Source organism: Chlorocebus sabaeus, chromosome 14, assembly GCF_047675955.1.
Source record: "Chlorocebus sabaeus isolate Y175 chromosome 14, mChlSab1.0.hap1, whole genome shotgun sequence".
NCBI classification, from domain to species: domain Eukaryota; kingdom Metazoa; phylum Chordata; class Mammalia; order Primates; family Cercopithecidae; genus Chlorocebus; species Chlorocebus sabaeus.
Window position 1 is genome coordinate 100,118,149 of NC_132917.1, and position 20,620 is coordinate 100,138,768.

Here is a 20,620-nt window from a genome sequence, read left to right on the forward strand (position 1 = left end):
CGGTCTTGTTCTGTTGCCCATGCTGGAGTATAGCAGTGCAGTCACAGCTTACTGTAGCCTCAAACTCCTGGGCTCAAGTGATCCTCCTGCCTCAGCCTCTCCAGTAGTTATGAGGTACATGCTACCACACCTGGCTAATTAAAAAAAATTTTTTTTGTAGAGATGGGGTCTCACTATATTGCTCAGGCTGGTTTTGAACTCTTGGCCTCAAGCACTCCTGCCTCAAGCTCCCAAAGTGCTGGGATTACAGGAGTGAGCCAATGGGTTTTCTTATATACAATGAGTAGTTTTTATCTGTTTTCAAGATTTTTTTCTTTCATTGTTTTTACTATAGTTTTGGTATGGATCTATGTTATCTTACAATTTGTTGATCTTCTTAGATATGTGTTCATCAAATATTGGATTTTCAGGCATCATTTCTTCCAATAATTTGCTGATTCTTTCTACTGTGAACACCATCTACTGTGGAACTCCTCTAATGAAGTTTTCATTACAGTTACTTTACTTTTAAACTCTAGAATTTCTATTTGGCCCTTTAAAATTCCTTTCTTTTTTGGTATTCTCTGATGGAATATTGTAAGCATACCTTCCTTTACCTCCAGCAGTTTCCTTTAGTTTTTTTGGGAACACACTTACAATAATACTTCGAAGTTTTTATCTGCTTCCAACCTATTGACTCTCTCTGTTTCTTTTGATCGCTTTTTCGCTCCTTGTGTGGATTAGTTTCCTATTCTTCTGCATGTCTTGTAATTTGTTGTTGAGGACTGGAAATTTTAGATACTGTATCATAGCAGCTCGGGCTACTAATTTCCCTCCAACCCCTACCCCCTACCCTCCAGCACATTTCTTCTTGTTTAGTTTCTTGGCTGGGTAAGTCCACTTATCCTGAAGTATACAAGCTCTGATGTTCCCCATCAGAGTACAGTCTGGGCGTGTGCGGTCACCATGACTACTCCCTCTAGCCCCAAGGACAGTGATTTTGATAGGGCTCTCTTTTACCTTTTCCTGATCTTTTGGGAAAGGTTCTAGTTAGTTAGAACCTCTTTAGTTACCACATCCTATTATTAGCACCCACTAATTTACTAGCTAACCACTCTTTTTTTTTTTTTTTTTTTCCATTTTTAATAGAGACAGGGTCTCACTATGTTGCCCAGGCTGGTCTTGTACTCCTGGCTTCAAGTGGTCCTCCCGCCTCCGCGTCCCAAAGTGCTGGAATTACAGGCATGAGCCACCACACCTGGCCACTCTATTGTTTCTGACAATGCTCTGGGGCACAAGTCACCGCACAGTTTAATCCAGTTAAATTCAGGGCCCTGTAGAGTATCCTTGGGTTTGTTCTAACCCTAGGGCTAATAACAGCTGCCTCTCTTTTTTTGAGACAGGGTCTGACTCCGTTACCCAGGCTGGGGTGGAGTGATGTGATCTTGGCTCACTACAACCTCTGCCTCCTGGGTTTAAGCAATTCCCATGCCTCAGCCTCCTGAATAGCTGGAATTACAGGCACATGCCACCACACCTGGCTAATTTTTAAATTTTTAGTAGAGACAGGGTTTCGGCATGGCGGCCAGGCTGGTCTTGAACTCCTAACCTCAAGTGATCTGCCCGCCTTGGCCTCCCGAAGTGCTAGGATTACAGGTATGAGCCACCATACCAGGCTCTTCCTGTTGAGCTGGTTAACATTCCCTTTTGCTTGTTGCCATCAGGGAGCTATCAATCCACTCTTGATTTCTCCCCTCCCCAGATCCAACGTATTTGGTGGCACCCTTACAATTCAACATCTTCCCTCATTCTATTCTAGTCAATCCCTTTATGGAGTGTTACGGAGCTGTTTTCTTCCTTTTTTTTTTTTTAAGACAGTCTCGCTCTGTCACCAGGCTGGAGTGCAGTGGCGTGATTTTGGCTGACTGCAACCGCTGCCTCCCAGGTTCAAGCGATTCTCCTGCCTCAGCCTCTGGAGTAGCTGGGACTATAGGCACGCACCGCCACACCCGGCTAATTTTTTATATTTTTAGTAGAGATGAGATTTCACCAAGTTAGCCAGGATGGTCTCAATCTCTTGACCTTGTGATCCACCCACCTTGGCCTCCCAAAGTGCTGGGATCACAGGCGTGAGCCACCACGCCCAGCCCGGAGCTGTTTTTATGACTTGCCATTTCCACTGGACAGAACCTCTGTTCTGCTGCTCCAGAGCTAGGGATGGGGACAATGGCCTGCTTTTCTAGGAGTTAAACCCACAGTCTACAAGGGGGAAAGGGGTGATATAACTCCTGGTCTCCTCCAAGTGCACCTCCTTGCATGGAACCTTCACCCTACGTATGAGTAAAGAGCCTTCATCCTCTGAGTAAGCTGGGGCAAAAGCAACTGAGGCCCAGGATTCTCAGTCTGCTATTCCTGGGTTAGAGTTTCTGTTCCGTAAGTGGGGACTGGGTGGAGGAAGGAGCGCCAAACCTCTTGGCTACTCTTGCTTGCAAAAGGGCTTCTGCAACACAGAGCTTGAGGGAATGAGGCATGCTAGTAATCTACTCTTCCAGAGGAGAAACTGTAGTCTGGGATTGGGAACTGGAGAGAGGGAATGGGGTCATGGCTCAAATGCCACAGACTCCCTATTCCAAGATTAGAAGACTTTCTTGAAAAGATGTTTTTGTTGGATGTATGCTTTTATGACAATTTCCACATTAACTTCTAGTTACAGGTGTTTTATTGAGCAGAGACAGTGAAGTTCCTTATGCTGTTATTTCAAAAGTGTTTCCTGATTTCTTTTTAACGAATGTCTTAAAATACAAGCAATCGGGACCCTTTAAATAAGGCAGTATGTTCACACATCAAAATAGCTTTCTGCTGGCATCAGTTGATTCCACATCAACATGCAGTGTCCAAAATTAATACGCAGTTCTTTAATGGTTAACTATATTCCAGAAGAGTGTTTATAATTCATTTACAAGTACAGTACTGTGCCAGTAAATGGTTACTTGATCTCTTGTATAAATAATGCCAATTAAGAATTAGTCCTGGAATAGTTTTTGAATTTCTAGCTCTGTAGATCAAAAACACAATTGTAAATGGTATAAAGACGTAAGAATCATATTGTGATAAAGTCAATCTCAAAAATAGAGAATCCAGACCCTTCCCAGATAATTTAAGAACTGAGAAGTTTTCCTCAACGTAAACATCATGGCCACACAGAAAACAGTAAAGACGCCTTTCGATGTGATATAACTGTATCAAACTTGAGAATATGAGTATTTAGATGACCAATGTACACACATTAATAGAATTTAAAAAACACATTTAAATCTGAAGCAGAAAAAAGGACAATTTACAAAGAATTAGAGCTCTAATCATCATCAGAGTCTGAATCATATTTCTTTCCTCGGATAGTTTTCTTTTCCAGCTTTGTGAAGTTTGTTCCAAATTTCTTTTGGTTCTGAAATGGTGGCTCCATTAAATTTCCACTAAAAATAAAAATAAAGATAAAAAAAGCATTTTATTCTTTATGATTTAGTACTAGTATACTAAACTGCACAAAAATCTCTCTTTGCTCCCTTCCTGTAACATAGAATAAAATTTCTTTAAAATGCTAGTGGGTGTTAAGGAAGAGGTATAATGCTTATATTGATGGTTAACAGCCTTAAACCTTATTTTGTACTACTAAATGTTTTAGATCCATTTTATTTTCCTTTCTTTTTGAGACAGGGTCTCACTCTGTGGCCCAGGCTGAAGTGTAGTGGTGTGATCACAGCTCACTGCAACCTCCACTTCCTGGGCTCAAGTGATCCTCCCACCTCCGCCTCCTGAGTAGCTGGGACTACAGGTGTGTGCCACCGTGCTCAGCTAATTTTTAAATTTTTTGTAGTGATAACATCTCACTATATTGCCCAGGCTGGTCTTGAACTCTTAGGCTTAAGCGATCCTTCTGCTTTGGCATCCCAAAGTGCTGGGATTATAGGTATGAGCCACTGCACGAGACCTATTTTCCTTTTTATCATCAATTATGGATTAACATTTGGTTAACAGTGCTCAGTTGTCATCAGAAATGAGAGAAGCCATCACACACCTGATACGATGCATCACTTCCATAATATACCTGTCAGCAATCGATAATCTGAATCAAATCTTGAGGAAAGATAAGACAAACCCAAACTGGGAGATGTTCTCCAAAATAAAGTCTGTACTCTTCAAAAACATCAGTCTTAAGGACCAAAGAATAACAACAGGAACTAGAGACATAATAACTAAATGTGCTGCATTTTTGGTATGAAGGACAATATTGGGACAATGACAAAATTTGAAATACGAGCTGTAAATTACACGATAATTCCTATTTTAATAATTGTACTGTCGCTATGTAAGAAAATGTCCCTGTTCTTAGAAAATACACATGGAAGCCTTTAGGAGTAAAGGGACACTGTATTCACAGCTTCCACTCAAATGGTTCCCAAAGTACTTCATGGTATCTATAAAGACAATGAGAAAACAAATATAACATGCTTAACATTGGGTAATATGGGCAAAGGGTCAATGAGGATTCTTTGTATTAGTCTGCAGGGGGTGGTTTCTGCTAGTTTTTTGTGGAGATGAGGTCTCATCTCACCATGCTACCCAAGTTGGTCTCAAACTCCTGGCCTCAAGCAATTCTCCCACCTCAGCCTCTCAATGTTTGTAATCTTCTGGGATTACAGAAGTGCCCCACCCGGCTGCAATTTAAGGTTTAAAATTACTTCGGAATATATAACTTTAATAAATATTAATATGTTAATATTAAGAAAAATGAAATCAATTTCTACAACATAGGAATAATTTTGGCATGTGTAGGAGAATCAGAGAAAAGATGGGAGGGAAATGGGGGAGAGAGAAAAATGGGAGAGAAACTTTTACTTCCTGAAAGGCACCGTGACTCTGGAATGGTAATTGCACAATTTCACCTGCTACTTTTGCAAATCAAGAAAAAGGCAAAAAAGACAAGATGATATGCTCTGATTTGTGGAATCAGATAAGTTATTTGTCTGAAGAAGTGGACAAAGAAATGGAAGTTGGATTTTAGATTGTTTTCGAACTAAAACTGTTCTTCATAGCCAGTAATGTAAGCTAGGCATAGAAACCTTTTTGTATTCATTAGCCTCTATAAGTAAAACAGAAATATCTATGTTAAAAATGTAGTATTTTGGCCGGGCGCGGTGGCTCAAGCCTGTAATCCCAGCACTTTGGGAGGCCGAGATGGGCGGATCACGAGGTCAGGAGATCGAGACCATCCTGGCTAACATGGCGAAACCCCGTCTCTACTAAAAAAAATACAAAAAACTAGCCGGGCGAGGTGGCGGGCGCCTGTAGTCCCAGCTACTCGGGAGGCTGAGGCAGGAGAATGGTGTAAACCCGGGAGGCGGAGCTTGCAGTGAGCTGAGATCCAGCCACTGCACTCCAGCCTGGGCGACAGAGCGAGACTCTGTCTCAAAAAAAAAAAAAAAAAAGTAGTATTTTAAAATATAACTTTCTTTGTAACAGTCTGCTTTTAATTTTTATTTTATCAAAGAGAATCACTTAAGTCAGTATTCATTTGAGTAATCTGGCTTAAATTAGGGAACAGTCAACTCTGGATTGCCAATTTAAGTTTCCAGATTAGTGTCAACAGCACATGTTAAGCTGACAACTTTTACAGTCAGGAGTACTGTGAGACTCAATTTTACCTATAAAATCAGTTCTATCTGTAAATTTGATTTTGCTGTAAAATCATGCTAACAATACACACTTCAAGAAATATGCTTTTCTTTGAGAAACTTTGTACACCTCAGCCAAAACGCCCTAATTTCATATATGTTACAATTACAAAAATCTTCTGTAAAAATATCAACTATATATGAATTAAAATCAATCTCTTCTTTTGTTAAAAGTTACCTGTAATTAAGAATGTCCGAACAACCGAGCCTCCATTCTAAACTTTCTGTGGTGAAGTCATCTGTATTTCCTAGGTCAGTAAACCCAACAACATAATCCTGTGTTTTCCCGTCTTTTACCAGTGCTAGTGTGGGAATGACTTTGATACGCAGTCTCTCACAAAGGAAAGGTGCTTTTTCCACATTCAGCTTCAAAAATTTGGTCTCGAGGTGTTTCTTGGACAATATAGCCAGATGTCTGTCTAGTATTTTACACCTGTAAGTAACCACACATAGAAAATTATAAGCTAAAACCACAGATCGCTTTTTTTCAAAATAAATGTCATTAAGGGAAATCTAATTATATAGTTTTTCTGTTGTTTGACTCTCATAACATGGCAGCCAACTTGCACTTGTGTCAGATGACCTCACTTCCAGATCAGAGGTTAGTTGCCTGATTAAGAGATGGGAAAACAGCCTATGAGATTCTAGAAAGTCAGATTTGCATTAATTCTCTTTTAAAATATTAAACATATGCTTTAAGTCATAAAGGAAGTTGTCCTATCTCTCATACAAGAAACTGGATAAGGAACAAACTGAAACTTGACAGAACTCAGAAGAGACAAGAGTCAGAAATGCACACATGGTGCCGTATTTGGAAGTCACGAAGAAAAACTGAATGGCATCGCCAAGGAAAAACTTCTTACTCCTAAATACGCAACTCTGTCAGTAAGAAGCACATTAAGACTAAGGGTTACTAATAATATTTAAATAAATGTGGCCATTATGCTTCTAGGGAATTAAAAAATACCAGTAGTAACCTTTTTTTTTTTTTGAGGGAGTCTTGCTGTGTTGCCCAGGCTGGAGTGCACTGGCGCGATCTCAGCTCACTGCAAGCTCCACCTCCTGGGTTCACACCGTTCTCCTGCCTCAGCTTCCCGAGTAGCTGGGACTACAGGCGCCCGCCACCACGCTCGGCTAATTTTTTGTATTTTTAGTAGAGATGGGGTTTCACCATGTTAGCCAGGATGGTCTTGATCTCCTGACCTCGTAATCCGCCTGCCTCGGTCTCCCAAAGCGCTAAGATTACAGGCGTGAGCCACCACGCCCGGAAGCCATCTTCCAATGAAGAGGGAAACAAAAGTGAGATTTTCTTGGCTGGGCACAGTGGCTCATGTCTGTAATCCAGACTGGAGTGCAGTGGTGTGATCTCGGGTCACTGTAACCTCTGCCTCCTGGGTTCAATCGATTCTCCTGCCTCAGCCTCCCAAGTAGCTGGGATTACAAAGGCCCACCACCATGCCTGGCTAATTTTTGTATTTTTAGTAGAGATGTGGTTTCACCATGTTGGCCAGGCTGGTCTTGAACTCCTGATCTCAAGCAATCCACCTGCCTCAGCCTCCAAAGTGCTAGGATTACAGGCGTGAGCCACCACACCCGGCCTGCAATTAGCCTTTAAAATATCCAGATGAATCAAAATTCTCTGGCAGTGGAGTTGAGAAACATACAGCTGTTCTTATGCTCAAACAAAGCTTGAGAACTACCTCTTTAGATGACTATCACACAAAATACTTCATGGTTCTTTTTACCAGTAAGCTTTTTGTGCACTTGATGTAGTTTTTCCTGAACTAGGTTTGGGTCTAACATAAATTACGTGTAACCTTGGTGCCTCATCACTTTTCCCTTGGATGTATCTTGTCATATGTCACTCATGTAGTTCAGTAATGAGATTTCAGTGAAAAATGGTAAGAGAACAAATTAATAAATGGTTTTTTTTTTTTTTTTGTTTTGTTTTTTTTGAGACAGAGTCTCGCTCTGTAGCCCGGGCTGGAGTGCAAGGGCCGGATCTCAGCTCACTGCAAGCTCCGCCTCCCGGGTTCATGCCATTCTCCTGCCTCAGCCTCCCGAGTAGCTGGGATTACAGGCACCCGCCACCTCGCCCGGCTAGTTTTTTGTATTTTTTAGTAGAGACGGGGTTTCACCATGTTAGCCAGGATGGTCTCGATCTCCTGACCTCGTGATCCGCCCGACTCGGCCTCCCAAAGTGCTGGGATTACAGGCTTGAGCCACCGCGCCCGGCCATGGTTTTTAAATAAAGCTCAAAACAAATGATAAATGAACCATCATATGAGAAATATGTTCCTGAAAATTTGTAAATAAATCAACTCCACACTTTAACTGCAGTAAGGAACGTATTTTTTTTTTTTTTTGAGATGGAGTCTTGCTCTGTCACCCAGGCTGGAGTGCAGTGACACGACCTCTGCTCACTGCAACCTCCACCTCCTGGGTTCAAGTAATTCTCTTGTCTCAACCTCCTGAGAAACTGGGATTACAGGCGCCCACACCATGCCTGGCTAATTTTTGTATTTTAATAGACAGGGTTTCACCATATTGGTCAGGCTGGTCTTGAACTTCTGACCTCAGGTGATCCACCAGCCTTGGCCTCCCAAAGGTGCTGGGATTTCAGGTGTGAGCCACCACACCCGGCCACGAACCTATTTTAAATAAGTCTATGATTATACCATTTGTCAATCAATTTTTTTTGAGACAGAGTCTTGCTCTGTTGCCAGGCTGGAGTGCAGTGGTGTGATCTCGGCTCAGAGCAACCTCTGCCTCCCAGGTTCAAGCAATTCCCCTGCCTCAGCCTCCTGTGCAACTGGGACTATGGGTACGTGCCACCAGGCCCAGCTAATTTTTTGTACTTTAGTAGAGATGAGTTTTCATCATGTTGGGCAGGATGACCTCGATCTCCTGACCTCGTGATCCGCCTGCCTCAGCTTCTCAAAGTACTAGGATTACAGGCATGAGCCACGGCGCCCAACCCGTCAATCAATTTTTAAAAATCCAAAACAACAGTCATGGTATGAATAGCCATAGGCCTTTATGTACATTTAAAAATAACTAAAAGAGCATACTTAGATTGTTTATAACACAAAGGATAAAAGCTTGAGGTGATGGATACTCCCTTTACCCTGATGTGATTATTGAACATTTCATGCCTGTGTTAAAATCTCTCATGTACCCCATATTTACCTACTACTACCCACAAAAATTTAAAAAATAGCAATAGGCTTAAAACATGGGTTCAGCCGGGCGTGGTGGCTCATGCCTGTAATCCCAGCACTTTGGGAGGCCAAGGCCGGTGGATCACCTGAGGTCAGGAGTTCGAGACCAGCCTGACCAATATGGTAAAACCCCATCTCTACTAAAATTACAAAAATTAGCCAGGTCTGGTAGCGTGCCCCTGTAGTCTCAGTTACTCAGGAGGCGGAGGCAGGAGAATCGCTTGAACCCGGGAGGCAGAGGTTGCAGTGAGCCAACATCGTTGTCACTGTACTCCAGCCTGGGCGACAGAGAGAGACTCTGTCTCAAAAACAAAACAAAACAAAAAATCCAGACGTTGGTTCAAATCTTTTTTTTTTTTTAATTATTTAGTATCTGAGTGATACTAGGTGAGTCACTTAATTTCTCCAAATCTTGGTTTCCACACATGAAATACAGGAATAATAATAAGTGCCTCTGAAGATTATTGTGAATGTTCTAGGGATAATATACATGAAAGCATCCTACCTACTATGCGCTAGAAACTTTGCTAATATATAAAGTTAACTGGATGATTGTGATTTTTCAGTTCTGTTTGAAGGTGAGTACTCCTGGTGGTGCACTGTTTATGCACCGATCAAACGTATTTGACTACTATGTGTCGGACAGTTGCCTTAGGGCTATGATCCCAGAGCACAGTGGGCCACAATACAGGCAAATGTTCTGCCTCTACAAAAACAACAATCTAGTTGGGGAAGACATACAAAACACAAGTGAGGCCGGGTGCCGTGGCTCATGCCTGTAATCCTCAACACTTTGGGAGGCCAAGGTGGGTGGATCACCTGAGGTCAGGAGTTTGAAACCAGCATGGCCAACCTGGCGAAACCCCTTCTCTACTAAAAATACAAAAATTAGCCGGGTATGGTGGCGGGTTCCTGTAGCCCTGGCTACTCAGGAGGCCGAGGCAGGAGAATCACTTGAACCTGGGAGGTGGAGGTTGCAGTGAGCCAAGATCCCGCCATTGCACTCTAGCCTGGGTGACAGTGTAAGACTCTCAAAAACAAAAAAACAAGTGGACAAATAATATTTTACGTACTAGTATATTTATATATCACTTCATCGTATTTGTCAGAGGTTGGCAATTTGAGGAATGTGTGCCAATGGGAGATGGTTGTGTACCACAAGGGCAGAGGTTTCTCTGATACCTTTCTACTTTCCTAATCCCTTCTCTCACTGTTCCTCACGAGGGATTTCACCATCTCAATATTTTCTTTCATTTTTATTCTCTTAGTCAATGAATACCAGGCAATCAGTTCTTGAAAGGTGTTAACAACGAAGCTGTTGGGTTGTGAGATGAAGACAAAGGGGCAGGCAGGCCACAGAAATGAGAAAGACAGCAGGGCCAAAACCACAGTGAGTGCCAGAGACTCTAGAGCACAGTGCTTGTCTGTCCCGGGTGGGCAGGTGCCAGTCAGCAGATGACTGCCATTCTAGTTCCAGCGATGCTAGTAATAAGGTTTCTGATTTTTTTAAAGAAAAATTCCGAATGTGGGTATTTTCTAAAGGGGTTATCTCTCAATTTTTAAGTGTTGGCGACTAATCAAATCTGTGCACCAAAACCCACAAAGGCTTGGGTCCTTTGGTTTAAGATAAGACTTTTTTTGGGGAGGTATTAAACATTTTATAAGAGATCAGCCTCCTTAGAGAGATATGGAGACGTAGGGTGGTCTAAGAAAAATCACTTCTCCTTCCAGCCAAGACTGGTATATCACAATACTAGAGGGAAATAATTACTGTCATGCTGATAAGAATTTTAAGTGGGCTGAGCGCGGTAGCTCAAGCTTGTAATCCCAGCACTTAGGGAGGCCAAGGTGGGTGGATCATGAGGTCAGGAGATTGAGACCATTCTAGCTAACACAGTGAAACCCCATCTCTACTAAAAATACAAAAAAGTAGTCGGGCGTGGTGGCAGGTGCCTGTAGTTCCAGCTACTTGGGAGGCTGAGGCAGGAGAATCGCTTGAACCTGGGAGGTGGAGATTGCAGTAAGCTGAGATCTCACCACTGCACTCCAGCCTGGGCGACAGAGCGAGACTCCGTCTCAAAAAAGAATTTTAAGTGTACATTTCTATGTTTTTAGAGTTAGCTAGTGAAAACACAATTCAAAAACATAAGCTGTTTATATGGGAATACTTACTTTCAGTAATATTCATTTACACTTTTGCAAGAAACTGTTCTTTAAGTTACTCCTTAAAATAACGATTTACTTTTTCTTTTTTTTTTGAGATGGAGTCTCACTCTATCGCCCAAGCTGGAGTGCAGTGTCACGATCTCTACTCACTGCAACCTCCGTCTCCGGGTTCAAGCAATTCTCCCACCTCAGCCTCCCCAGTAGCTGGGACTACAGGTGCCTGCCACCACATCCGGCTAATTTTGTAGTTTTAGTAGAGACAGGGTTTCTCCATGTTGGCCTGGTTGATCTCGAACTCCTGACCTCAAGTGATCCGCCCCCACCCTCGGCTTCCCAAAATGCTGGGATTGCAGGCTTGAGTCATTGGACTCCCACCTGCTTAATACTAAATAATATATGAGAGAGTACAATGAAACAACTTAGGAAGTTTTTCCTTTTAGTTTTCTTCATTTCTCTAGTAAGCCAGTGTATCTTTATCCAAACAATTCATTGTGGTTTTTTTTAGAAAAAGTCACAGATGGAAACAAAGTTACCTGAATGCGGAGTCTCTGTAGAAATGGCAAACCACTTTTTTACTCTCCTTGACTTCTTGAAAAAAGTCTCTTTCACTAGGGATTTCTCTGTATTCCCCATGTCCTTTAGAAAGCCATTCCTAATTTGGAGAGAAGCAAAACATGACACATGTGAAATCTCTCTTTCAGCACCACTTGACATTTTAAGTGTCCAAATCACCGTCGTATTTTGTAATGAATTTAAAAACAAACAAAAAAACCACTCTTTTTTTTTAGTTCCTTCAAGTAGGGACTGAAGGAACACGATCTCAACAGCTGCTGCCTGTTCCCAATATCGTGGCTATATCACAATACTGGAGGGAAATAATTACTGTCATGCTGATAAGAATTTTAAGTGGGCCAGGCGCGGTAGCTCAAGCCTGTAATCCCAGCACTTAGGGAGGCCAAGACGGACAGATCATGCCTTTTTTTTTTTTTTTTTTTTTTGAGACAGTTTCACTCTATCGCCAGGCTGGAGTGCCGTGGCGCGATCTCGGCTCACTGCAACCTCCACCTCCCGGGTTCAAGCAATTCTGCTTCCGCCTCCCAAGTAGCTGGGACTACAGGCAGGCGCCACCATGCCCAGCTAATTTTTGTATTTTTAGTAGAGACGGAGTTTCACCATGTTGGCCAGGATGGTCTCGATTTCTTGACCTTGTGATCCGCCTGCCTCGGCTTCCCAAAGTGCTGGGATTATAGGCGTGAGCCACCACGCCCGGCCAAAAAGTTTTTTGTTGGTTTGTTTTTTGAGAATGGGTCTCACTAAAGTTGCCCAGGATGAAGTGTGGCGGTGGCATGATCATAGCTCACTGCAGCCTCAACCTCCTGGGCTCAAGAGATCCTCCTACGTCAGTCTCCCATGGAGTTGGGACCACTGGCACATGCCACACCATGCCTGGTTAATTTTTTTTTTTTTGGTAGAGACGGTGTTTTACTATATTGCCAGGCTGATCTCAAACTCCTAGGTTTAAGCAATCCTCCCACCTTGCCCTCCAAAAGTGCTGGGGTTACAGCTCTCAGTGGCTGCCGTCCAAGCCTCTGCCTAACTTCTATTTCTCACCTTATCCCTCTGTTCTGGTCCCTACCTAGGTGCGCCAGCTCTAGTTAACAGGAGGAGGGTGCTTGGCTGACAGGAGAATATAGATTTGCCTAGGCCTATTGAGTGCTGATCTCCCCAATACCCTCATGGATCAGAAAATCAAAATTACTGTATCATCTCTTATAAAAAGAATATCTACACAAATCACTAGGTTTCTTGCCTATTTCCAGAAAGCATTTTAATAAAAAAGGTCTGTTAAAATGCAATGAAAGTTCTAAAATAAGACCTTCTGAATTACTCGATGACAAATTCATTTTAAATTGATTTATACATTAAGAAAGAAAGGCCTAGAGCCGGTTTGCCTTAGTTGGTTTTAATTATAAATACTCAGACCACTGTTTTGAACTGCCAAAGAAGTTCCTGTAAGACATGATTTAATGTACGTTCATCACTGTGAATCAGGTGAATTCAGTCTCTCTGCAAAAATATCCTAGTTACAAATAATTATTTGTAGTTGCACATTAGCAATTAGTACTTAAATGTGACCATGAAATACGAGTTTGTGGTAGAACCTAAACATATATTACCTTAAATTCCAATAATCCGTCCTCTGGATACTAATTATCAGCCCTATACTATGAAAAGGAGCCAATTGGGCCTGGTGTGGTGGCTCATGCCTATAATCCCAGCACTTTGGGAGGCTGAGGCAGGTGGATCACTTGAGGTCAGAGTTTGACACCAGCCTGACCAGCACGGTGAAACCCTGTCTCCAGTAAAATACAAAAATTAGCTGGGCATGGTGGTGGGCACCTGTAATCTCAGTTACTTGGGAGGTCAAGGCAGGATGGGCAATAGACTGAGACTCCCTCTCAAAAAATAAAAAAGAAAAAAGCAGCCTATTTTCTAAAATAGGGTACATGTAAAAGTCATATAACATACTCTACTTTAGAAAACTCAGAATGTAAAAATTTGGACTCATTCATAAAAGATTTCCTTTTGTAGTAACTCTTCTAAACATATCAACTCTTCTAAACATGAGGGTGTAAACATATAAAGTGATGCTACAGCAATACAAACAAAACTCCTTCTCTTTTTTTTTTTTTGTGCAGGAACTGGGTCTTGCTTTATCGTCCAGGCTGGAGGGCAGTAGCATAATCTCAACTCACTGCAACCTCCACCTCCCGAGTTCAAGAGATTCTCTTGTCTCAGCCTCCTGAGTAGCTGGGATTATAGGCACATGCCACCACACCTGGCTAATTTTTGTGTTTTTAGTAGAGACAGGGTTTCACCATGTTGGCCAGGCTGGTGTTGAACTCCCAACCTTGCCTGCCCGCCTTGGCCTCCCAAAGTGTTGGGATTACGGATGTGAGCCACCATGCCCGGTCAAAACTCTCTATTTCTTCAGAAAAGTTAAGCCTCATGTTTAAGTCACAGGCAACTGAAAAGGAACCAGAGTTGGTGACAATGTACTTCCATGTAACCCAGTGGAAAAATGTTTTAATCAAAATTCAATTTACAGAATTTGGCTGGGTACGGTGGTTCACGCTTGTAATTCCATCACCAACCTGGCAGGCTAAGGTTGGCGGATTACTTGAGGTCAGAAATTCCAGGGCAGTCTGGCCAATATGGTGAAACCCCGTCTCTACTAAAAATACAGAAATTAGCCGGGCGTGTGATGTGCGCCTGTAGTCCCAGCTACTCGGGTGGCTGAGGCAGGAGAATTGCTTGAACCCGGGAAGCGGAAGTTGCAGTGAGTCCGGTGCAACTTCCAGCCAGGGTGTCACAGCGAGACTCCAGCTCAAAAACAAGAAAAAAAAATTCAATTTACAGAATTTAATCTGTTGGTTTCAGAGTTTACAACTCTGTGTTTATTCTACACAAACATTCTAAGAGGCAACGAGGATAGAGCTTGGCCACCTTTCTTTGTTACAAAGCATGCATTCTTTTGAATATGCCACATAATTAAATATTTCATTGGAAATGCCTGAAATAATTTTTTCAACATAAATTGACTTAATAGCTCTTATCTCACCTGTCTTATCTTGTTTGCGTTGAAAACAGCTAAATTTTGATAAGCTTTAACATTACCTGAAATGGAAACCAATGACTCCCTAGCCCTCCATTCAACCAAACAAATCCAAGCTCAGAAAAACGATCTTGGGCAGCTCTTTTTTTTACTCAACTGTGGATTAATATAGAGATTGGGCTAATTTTGAATGTGTCTTTAAAACATATTTTTTCTGGGCAAAATTTTAACAGTAATAGGTACTCTAAATTCCAAAAACCCTAAAAACAAAGAAGGAAATGTAACTACTATGGCACATGGATATATAAGTTGTTAGGCGCATACTGTTATAGCAATTTCAGAAAGCACGGCAGAGAGGTTACTTGTTTCTGCTGTTGAGCTTTCCTTAGGGCCTCAAGTCTCTTTTCTTTCAGGCGTTCCAATTCATCCTCATCCATCTGATCCAGTTTTTGAATTTCAGAATCCAAATGTTCTTCCACTAGTTTGGTTGTCTGAAGCAGCTGATTCTCCAGGACTTTGGAAAACATGTCAACAGACGCATCAGCTTCCATTCTTCCGAATGGTGCAGAGTTCAGCCTGGGTGCTGGGGAGAAGATTTACAAACTATATTTTTAAAAATGCAAACAATAAGCAAGCTTTTCTCTACCATTTTCTTTTTTTTTTTTTTTTTTTGAGACGGAGTCTTGCTCTGTCCCCCTGGCTGGAGTGCAGTGGCGTGATCTCGGCTCACTGCAAGCTCCGCCTCCCAGGATCACATCATTCTCCTGCCTCAGCCTCCTGAGTAGCTGGGACTACAGGCGCCCACCACCGTGCCCGGCTAATTTTTTTGTATTTTTAGTAGACACGAGGTTTCACCGTGTTAGCCAGGATGGTCTCGATCTCCTGACCTTGTGATCCACCCGCCTCGGCCTCCCAAAGTGCTGGGATTACAGGCGTGAGCCACCGCACCCGACCTTCTCTACCATTTTCAAAAATTCTGGCACGTGTATGTCTACTCTATGGAGTATTCTAACGACATCCAAGCACCTGATGTTGGGCTTAAGAATTTTTATGTGTTTTTAAATTTAATTTTCAATAGGTGCTAGTCACACCACTCAAAAACTACTTATAGCAAATTCAGGGTGCTTCTGATTTAGCATATGTTCTACTACACTAAAGCCAAGGCAAGTCTTTAAGACCATCACCGAACCACAGATAAATGAGTTGTGAAGTTATACCTAGTGATATATACTGATAATCAGTGTTCTTTATCAATGGGTAAGAGAAGTCAGAAACAACTGTGAACAATAGAAAGGTATACCTACTAAGGTTTTACACATATATATATTAAACCTTACTGAAACACGGAGTAGAGCTGAGCAAAACACATACTTTTTCATGGCTGCTGCCCAAATGAGTTTCATTTAACTCCTAAGACGTCTCATTACCACTTATGTAAAGAACAGTGCCTGGTGTTCCCTAAGCATTAATGTCCATTCCTGTTCTCCCATTACCTAACAAAAAAAATCTATGAGGCCACAAAAATTAATACTGGTTTCCATTTACTGACAGTGTTCTTAACTTTGATGTAAAACACTCCAAATACTTTTTACAACTTTGGTTTTGTTTTTTTTTTTCCATCATCACTCCTCTGTACAAAATAAGAGTTTCAAAATAGAACTCATTCAGATTAGAAACGAAGACCTATCTCAGTTAGAGTCATGCGTCACTTAACAATGGGAATACATTCTAGGCTGGGCGCTATGACTCACGTCCATAATCCCAGCACTGTGGGAGGCCAAGGTGGGCAGATCACTTGAGTTCAGGAGTTTGAGACCAGCCTGGGAAACATGATGAAACCCTGTCGCTACTACAAATAGAAAAATTAGCCAGGCCTGGTGGTGTGTGCCGGTAGTCCCAGCTACTAGGGAGGCTGAGGTGGGAGGAGGATAGCTTGAACCTAGGAGGCGGAGGTTGCAGTGGGCTGAGGTCACACCACTTGCACTCCACCCTGGGCAACAGAGCCAGACCCTGTCTCAAAAAAAAAAAAACAAAACAAAAAACCCACAAAAAATGGGAATACATTCTGAGAAATGTGTCATTAGGTGATTCTGATATTGTTTCAAACATTATAGACTGTATTTACACAAACCCAGATGGTACAGCCTGCTACACACCTAGGCTATACCATACAGCCTATTACTCCTAGTACAAATCTGTACAGCATGTTACTGTATTGAATACTGCAGGCAACTCTAACATAATGGCATTTACATCTCTAAACACAGAAAAGTTACAATAAATACAGTATTATAATCTCATAAAACTAAAATGTCCTTATGTGGCACCTGACTACATATTTTCAAAACAATGGAGTATTTTGTACGAGAAATTTTATACCAACAATTAGAGGGCAATTTTATGTGTATCTCAGGATTATTACTGCAAAAATGATTTATAATTTGCCTATTAAAGCAGGAGGCTGTTGCATGTCAATAAACTGTGATACATTTGCAAATAATACCGAAGCACCCCAAACTTGATAATAAACTGTGAATTCATTCACTCAGCTTCTGACACAGATCCTGACCCACACGGGCCCTCTATCAACGTTGAGCTGAAGAGAAATATTCTTGCAAACTTCAGTTCTGATTCCTTTTTCTTTACAGGAAAAGCATTTGAAAAGCACACTTGATTTCATCTTTTTATCTCCACAGAACACAGCAGGTACTCAATACACATGTATTTAACCTTGAATGAACACGTGCCTAACTTCCGTTCAAATTACTACACTGCTAAGTTTCAAAAGTATTTGAGTTTAAAAAAACAAATTGTAAGCTCCTCGTGAGTGCTATAAAATTGGAAAGGTGCTGTATTTCAAACACAGCAAAGATTTCCACACTCCCTACCACCCAAGAAAAATGACAGTAGTACTGTGACCCTCGGTGAGGAAGCTGGAAGGAGAAAATAAGATACTGAATTGCATGTTGGAAGCTGTGCTCCAGGGACAAGCACAGAGAATGCTTATCCCTGCAATTTTATAGGATGAGGCCAGAATTTATGAGATAACTGGAAACAGATGAGATTAAGAAGCGCGATTCTGGGTGTAGGTGTTGGTGGTTAGAGCATTCAGAACGGGGTAAAGAGACGATGCAATCCCCCGTTAGCTTTTCATTCTTCAAATCACAGCCTCTGATTCTTCCTTTTTACAGCTCCGCAGGAAGGATGGGACGGGACACCGCGCGTCCTCAAATTCCCTAGTCATTTCCTGGACACCCTTACAGGTATCCACCAAAACAATCAAGGGGCCTGGTCCTTAACCGAACCCCAGGTACCTCCCCAGTGGCATCCCGGCCACTCCCTGAGCCCGGGGAGACAGAGGAAGGCACAGTCCCGGCTGCCTCAACTTCGAAGCCTCCTGGCGCGCATGCGCAAGAGCCTCCGCCAGGACCCCGACACCGGTGCTGGGGCGGCGCCCCTCCTCCGCTCCGGATGTGGAGCAGCAACAAGTTCACCAGCACGCGGACGTGGTGGTCGGATTTTTCTCACTACCCTCTGCCTCACCTGAGCTCTCAGTGACGTCTGAGAAGTGAGAGAGCAGCAGTTTCAAAAGACAGGTCCTCTCCGGCTTTTGCCTTGCAGTAGCTACCGGCTGCTGCAAACCGGCCGTCACATCCGCCTCCCTATTGGCTGCGGACCTCTCGCGATATCACCTTGGACGCCAGAGGAAGGGGCGGGCGGGCGGCTGCCGAACAGTTCTGCGCGTGCGCCTCCCGCCCAGCAGCCCGCAACCGGAGGTGTCTGACCCTTGCTTTCCTCCCGGTACACGGCCGAACTGGAAGGCCGCAAAGCATGGTGGGAGTTGCAGTTTCTTAGTGCGCAGGCTGGCGTGGCCGGACTTTCTCAGGACCGTGCTTCAGTACTCACGGTCCAGTGCGCGAGACTGGAAATGAGACAGCTGTGCTCTCGCTCAGCAGCGACGCTTGAACTGCGTTACCATTGTTAGTGTTGAATAAACATTTTTCTTTTTTTTGTTTTGTGTTTTTTTTGTTTTCTTTTAACATTTTTCTTTTTCTTAAAGTCGAGGCATAAACATATACAGCACGATTAACTTTTGCATAGTTAAAACCCAAAATATCACCGGCCATATCCAGATATAGAACATTTTCCACCACCCCTGTAGGTTCCCTCTTGACTCTTCTAAACACAGGAATGTTTAGAACTCGCCCTCGCTTTGAGGGTAAAGATGAAGACCTATGTTAGGGAATTGATCGGGTGTGTCCTGTTCTATGTTTTATTCAGTGACTGTACATAATGCATAACGCACGGATGTTACTGAGAAGTCCCTATTTTGTCCTGGATTTACCTCTCTCGCAAACCCCAGAGGACTTATTATTAGTTAGTTGTGGTCCTTTACTGAACTTCGTGCGGCTGAGAATACAAAGATACAAAGGGAAGCCCAAAGCCTACTCCTGAACCGAAGCGTGCGTTCCCCGTTGGGAGAGGGCTGAGGTGGGGAATTGACAGCTGCATTGTCCACCTCCGGGTTCTAGAACCTGGAAACCGCGCGGGCGTTGGCTCGCGGCGGACGCTTGCGGGCAGGGGGCGCTCGGGCTCCTGCCTGGCCGGCGGGTCAACCGGAGACGCTCTACCCGAAGCGCAGCTCTCGATGAGCCGCGCCCTGCGTCCTCACGCCGAGGCGGCGGGGCGATGCGCTTGCGCACTGAGAACTCACACCATATGTGCCCTGTTCCAGTGCGCGGGTCTGTGGAGAGCCGGGTGCGAGCGGCGGCAGTCCGGGGGGAAAGGAGCTGAGCGGAGACCAAAGTCAGCCGGGAGACAGTGGGTCTGTGAGAGAACGAATAGAGGAGCTGGGGCCACGAGCGCCGTTGACAAGCAATGGGGAAGAAACAGAAAAACAAGAACGAAGACAGGTAGCTAGGGGTTGGGTCCGTACGGTGGCAGCCGCGGTGGCTCAGTGGGGTGTGCGGGTCTCGCCGGGCGCGGAGTTGGACCGAAGTCTGGGCTCGCGACGAGCCTCGCGGGGTACCAGGCCTGGGCCCAGAGTGGGCGGCGCGGGCCCAAGCCCCCGGGCCGGGTAGGCATGTAGGGCCTCGACGGCCGGCGGGTCCTCCCAGTCGAGCCTCGGTCCCCCGGCTACCCCTTCCCCGGCCTGAGGAGCGGGGCAGTCATTTCAGGGTTCCTGGCCGCGCGGGGGGAGTCAGGCGGCTTCGCCAGCGTGGCCCAGGCCAGTGTGAGTTTTTTTCCGCGCTACTCTTGGCGAGGGTGGGGAAGTTCTTTTTATGCCTCTTGTAACTGTGAGTAGTTGGGAGAGAAGGGAGCCTGAGTGTAATGTACGGCCAGGTTTCTCTACTCGGGGTCTCAGGTCCATTAGAGTTGTGGGGAGGTGTTTAGCAGTTCGCTGTCTCTCAACTTAATCTGATTTGGATACAGTTCTCATTTATTTAAGGGCTGATTGTCCAGCCCTCATGCTTTTCGCTTTCCTTCTTCCGGCCTTTTGGTCGTGTCTTTGCTCTCTAGCCCTCCCCTAGGAAAGCAAAGGGAGAAGAAGAAACCTACCAACCGGGGTCGCTCCTTTCTAAGCACCTGAAATGATTTGGGGAGGGAGGATAAGGGTGTATGCGAGTTACTGACCTAGAGATTTTTGAGACGTTTCTGTGTGTCACATTCGATTGAGTTCTGTTACTCTCATGATGGAAAGAGTTCACTTTCTGGGAGTGAACAACATCTGTTACTTTTCACGTTCGTACCTTACCCACCAAACTTAAATACGACGCGGAGAGTAAGATAAATTAAAAAACAAAACTAGTGCTAGTTCATTAGTCTGACTCAAAACAGGTATGTTGTCTTGAAGTTAAGTTTACTGATTATAAATTGGAAGCCTGGATCGTTTTCTCACCTAGCGT

At 43.7% G+C, this 20,620-nt stretch overlaps 2 protein-coding genes across 3 annotated transcripts in view; one reads left to right on the plus strand and one right to left on the minus strand.

Annotated features, from left to right (window-relative positions):
• Nucleotides 1-2,680: 2,680 nt before the first annotated feature.
• Nucleotides 2,681-18,399, minus strand: TXNDC9 (thioredoxin domain containing 9). The gene is made up of 5 exons (XM_008008159.3): nucleotides 18,258-18,399; nucleotides 15,077-15,297; nucleotides 11,632-11,750; nucleotides 5,890-6,144; nucleotides 2,681-3,452 (listed from the first exon to the last, which is right to left on the minus strand). Exons 2-5 carry the CDS (start codon nucleotides 15,263-15,265, stop codon nucleotides 3,335-3,337), a joined length of 681 nt encoding a protein of 226 aa, XP_008006350.1. The 5' UTR covers nucleotides 15,266-15,297; nucleotides 18,258-18,399; the 3' UTR covers nucleotides 2,681-3,334.
• Nucleotides 18,400-19,310: 911 nt separating this feature from the next.
• EIF5B (eukaryotic translation initiation factor 5B) overlaps nucleotides 19,311-20,620 on the plus strand; it is a 62,443-nt gene continuing 61,133 nt past the window's right edge. For both annotated transcript variants that reach the window (XM_008008161.3, XM_008008162.3), the window contains exon 1: nucleotides 19,311-19,627. In XM_008008161.3, coding sequence (XP_008006352.2) covers nucleotides 19,593-19,627 — 35 coding nt within the window. In that variant the 5' untranslated portion in view covers nucleotides 19,311-19,592. The remainder of the gene's footprint in view (nucleotides 19,628-20,620) is intronic.

Bases quoted from the DNA above. Each gene is read 5' to 3' on its own strand.
- TXNDC9 (XM_008008159.3), bottom strand. From the start codon at position 15,265: ATGGAAGCTGATGCGTCTGTTGACATGTTTTCCAAAGTCCTGGAGAAT. The intron at 11,751-15,076 runs GTAACCTCTCTG...TCTCCAAATTAG, and splicing joins AAGCTCAACAGCAGAAACAA to GAATGGCTTTCTAAAGGACA. The intron at 3,453-5,889 runs GTAACTTTTAAC...TTTTATTTTTAG, and splicing joins TCGGACATTCTTAATTACAG to TGGAAATTTAATGGAGCCAC.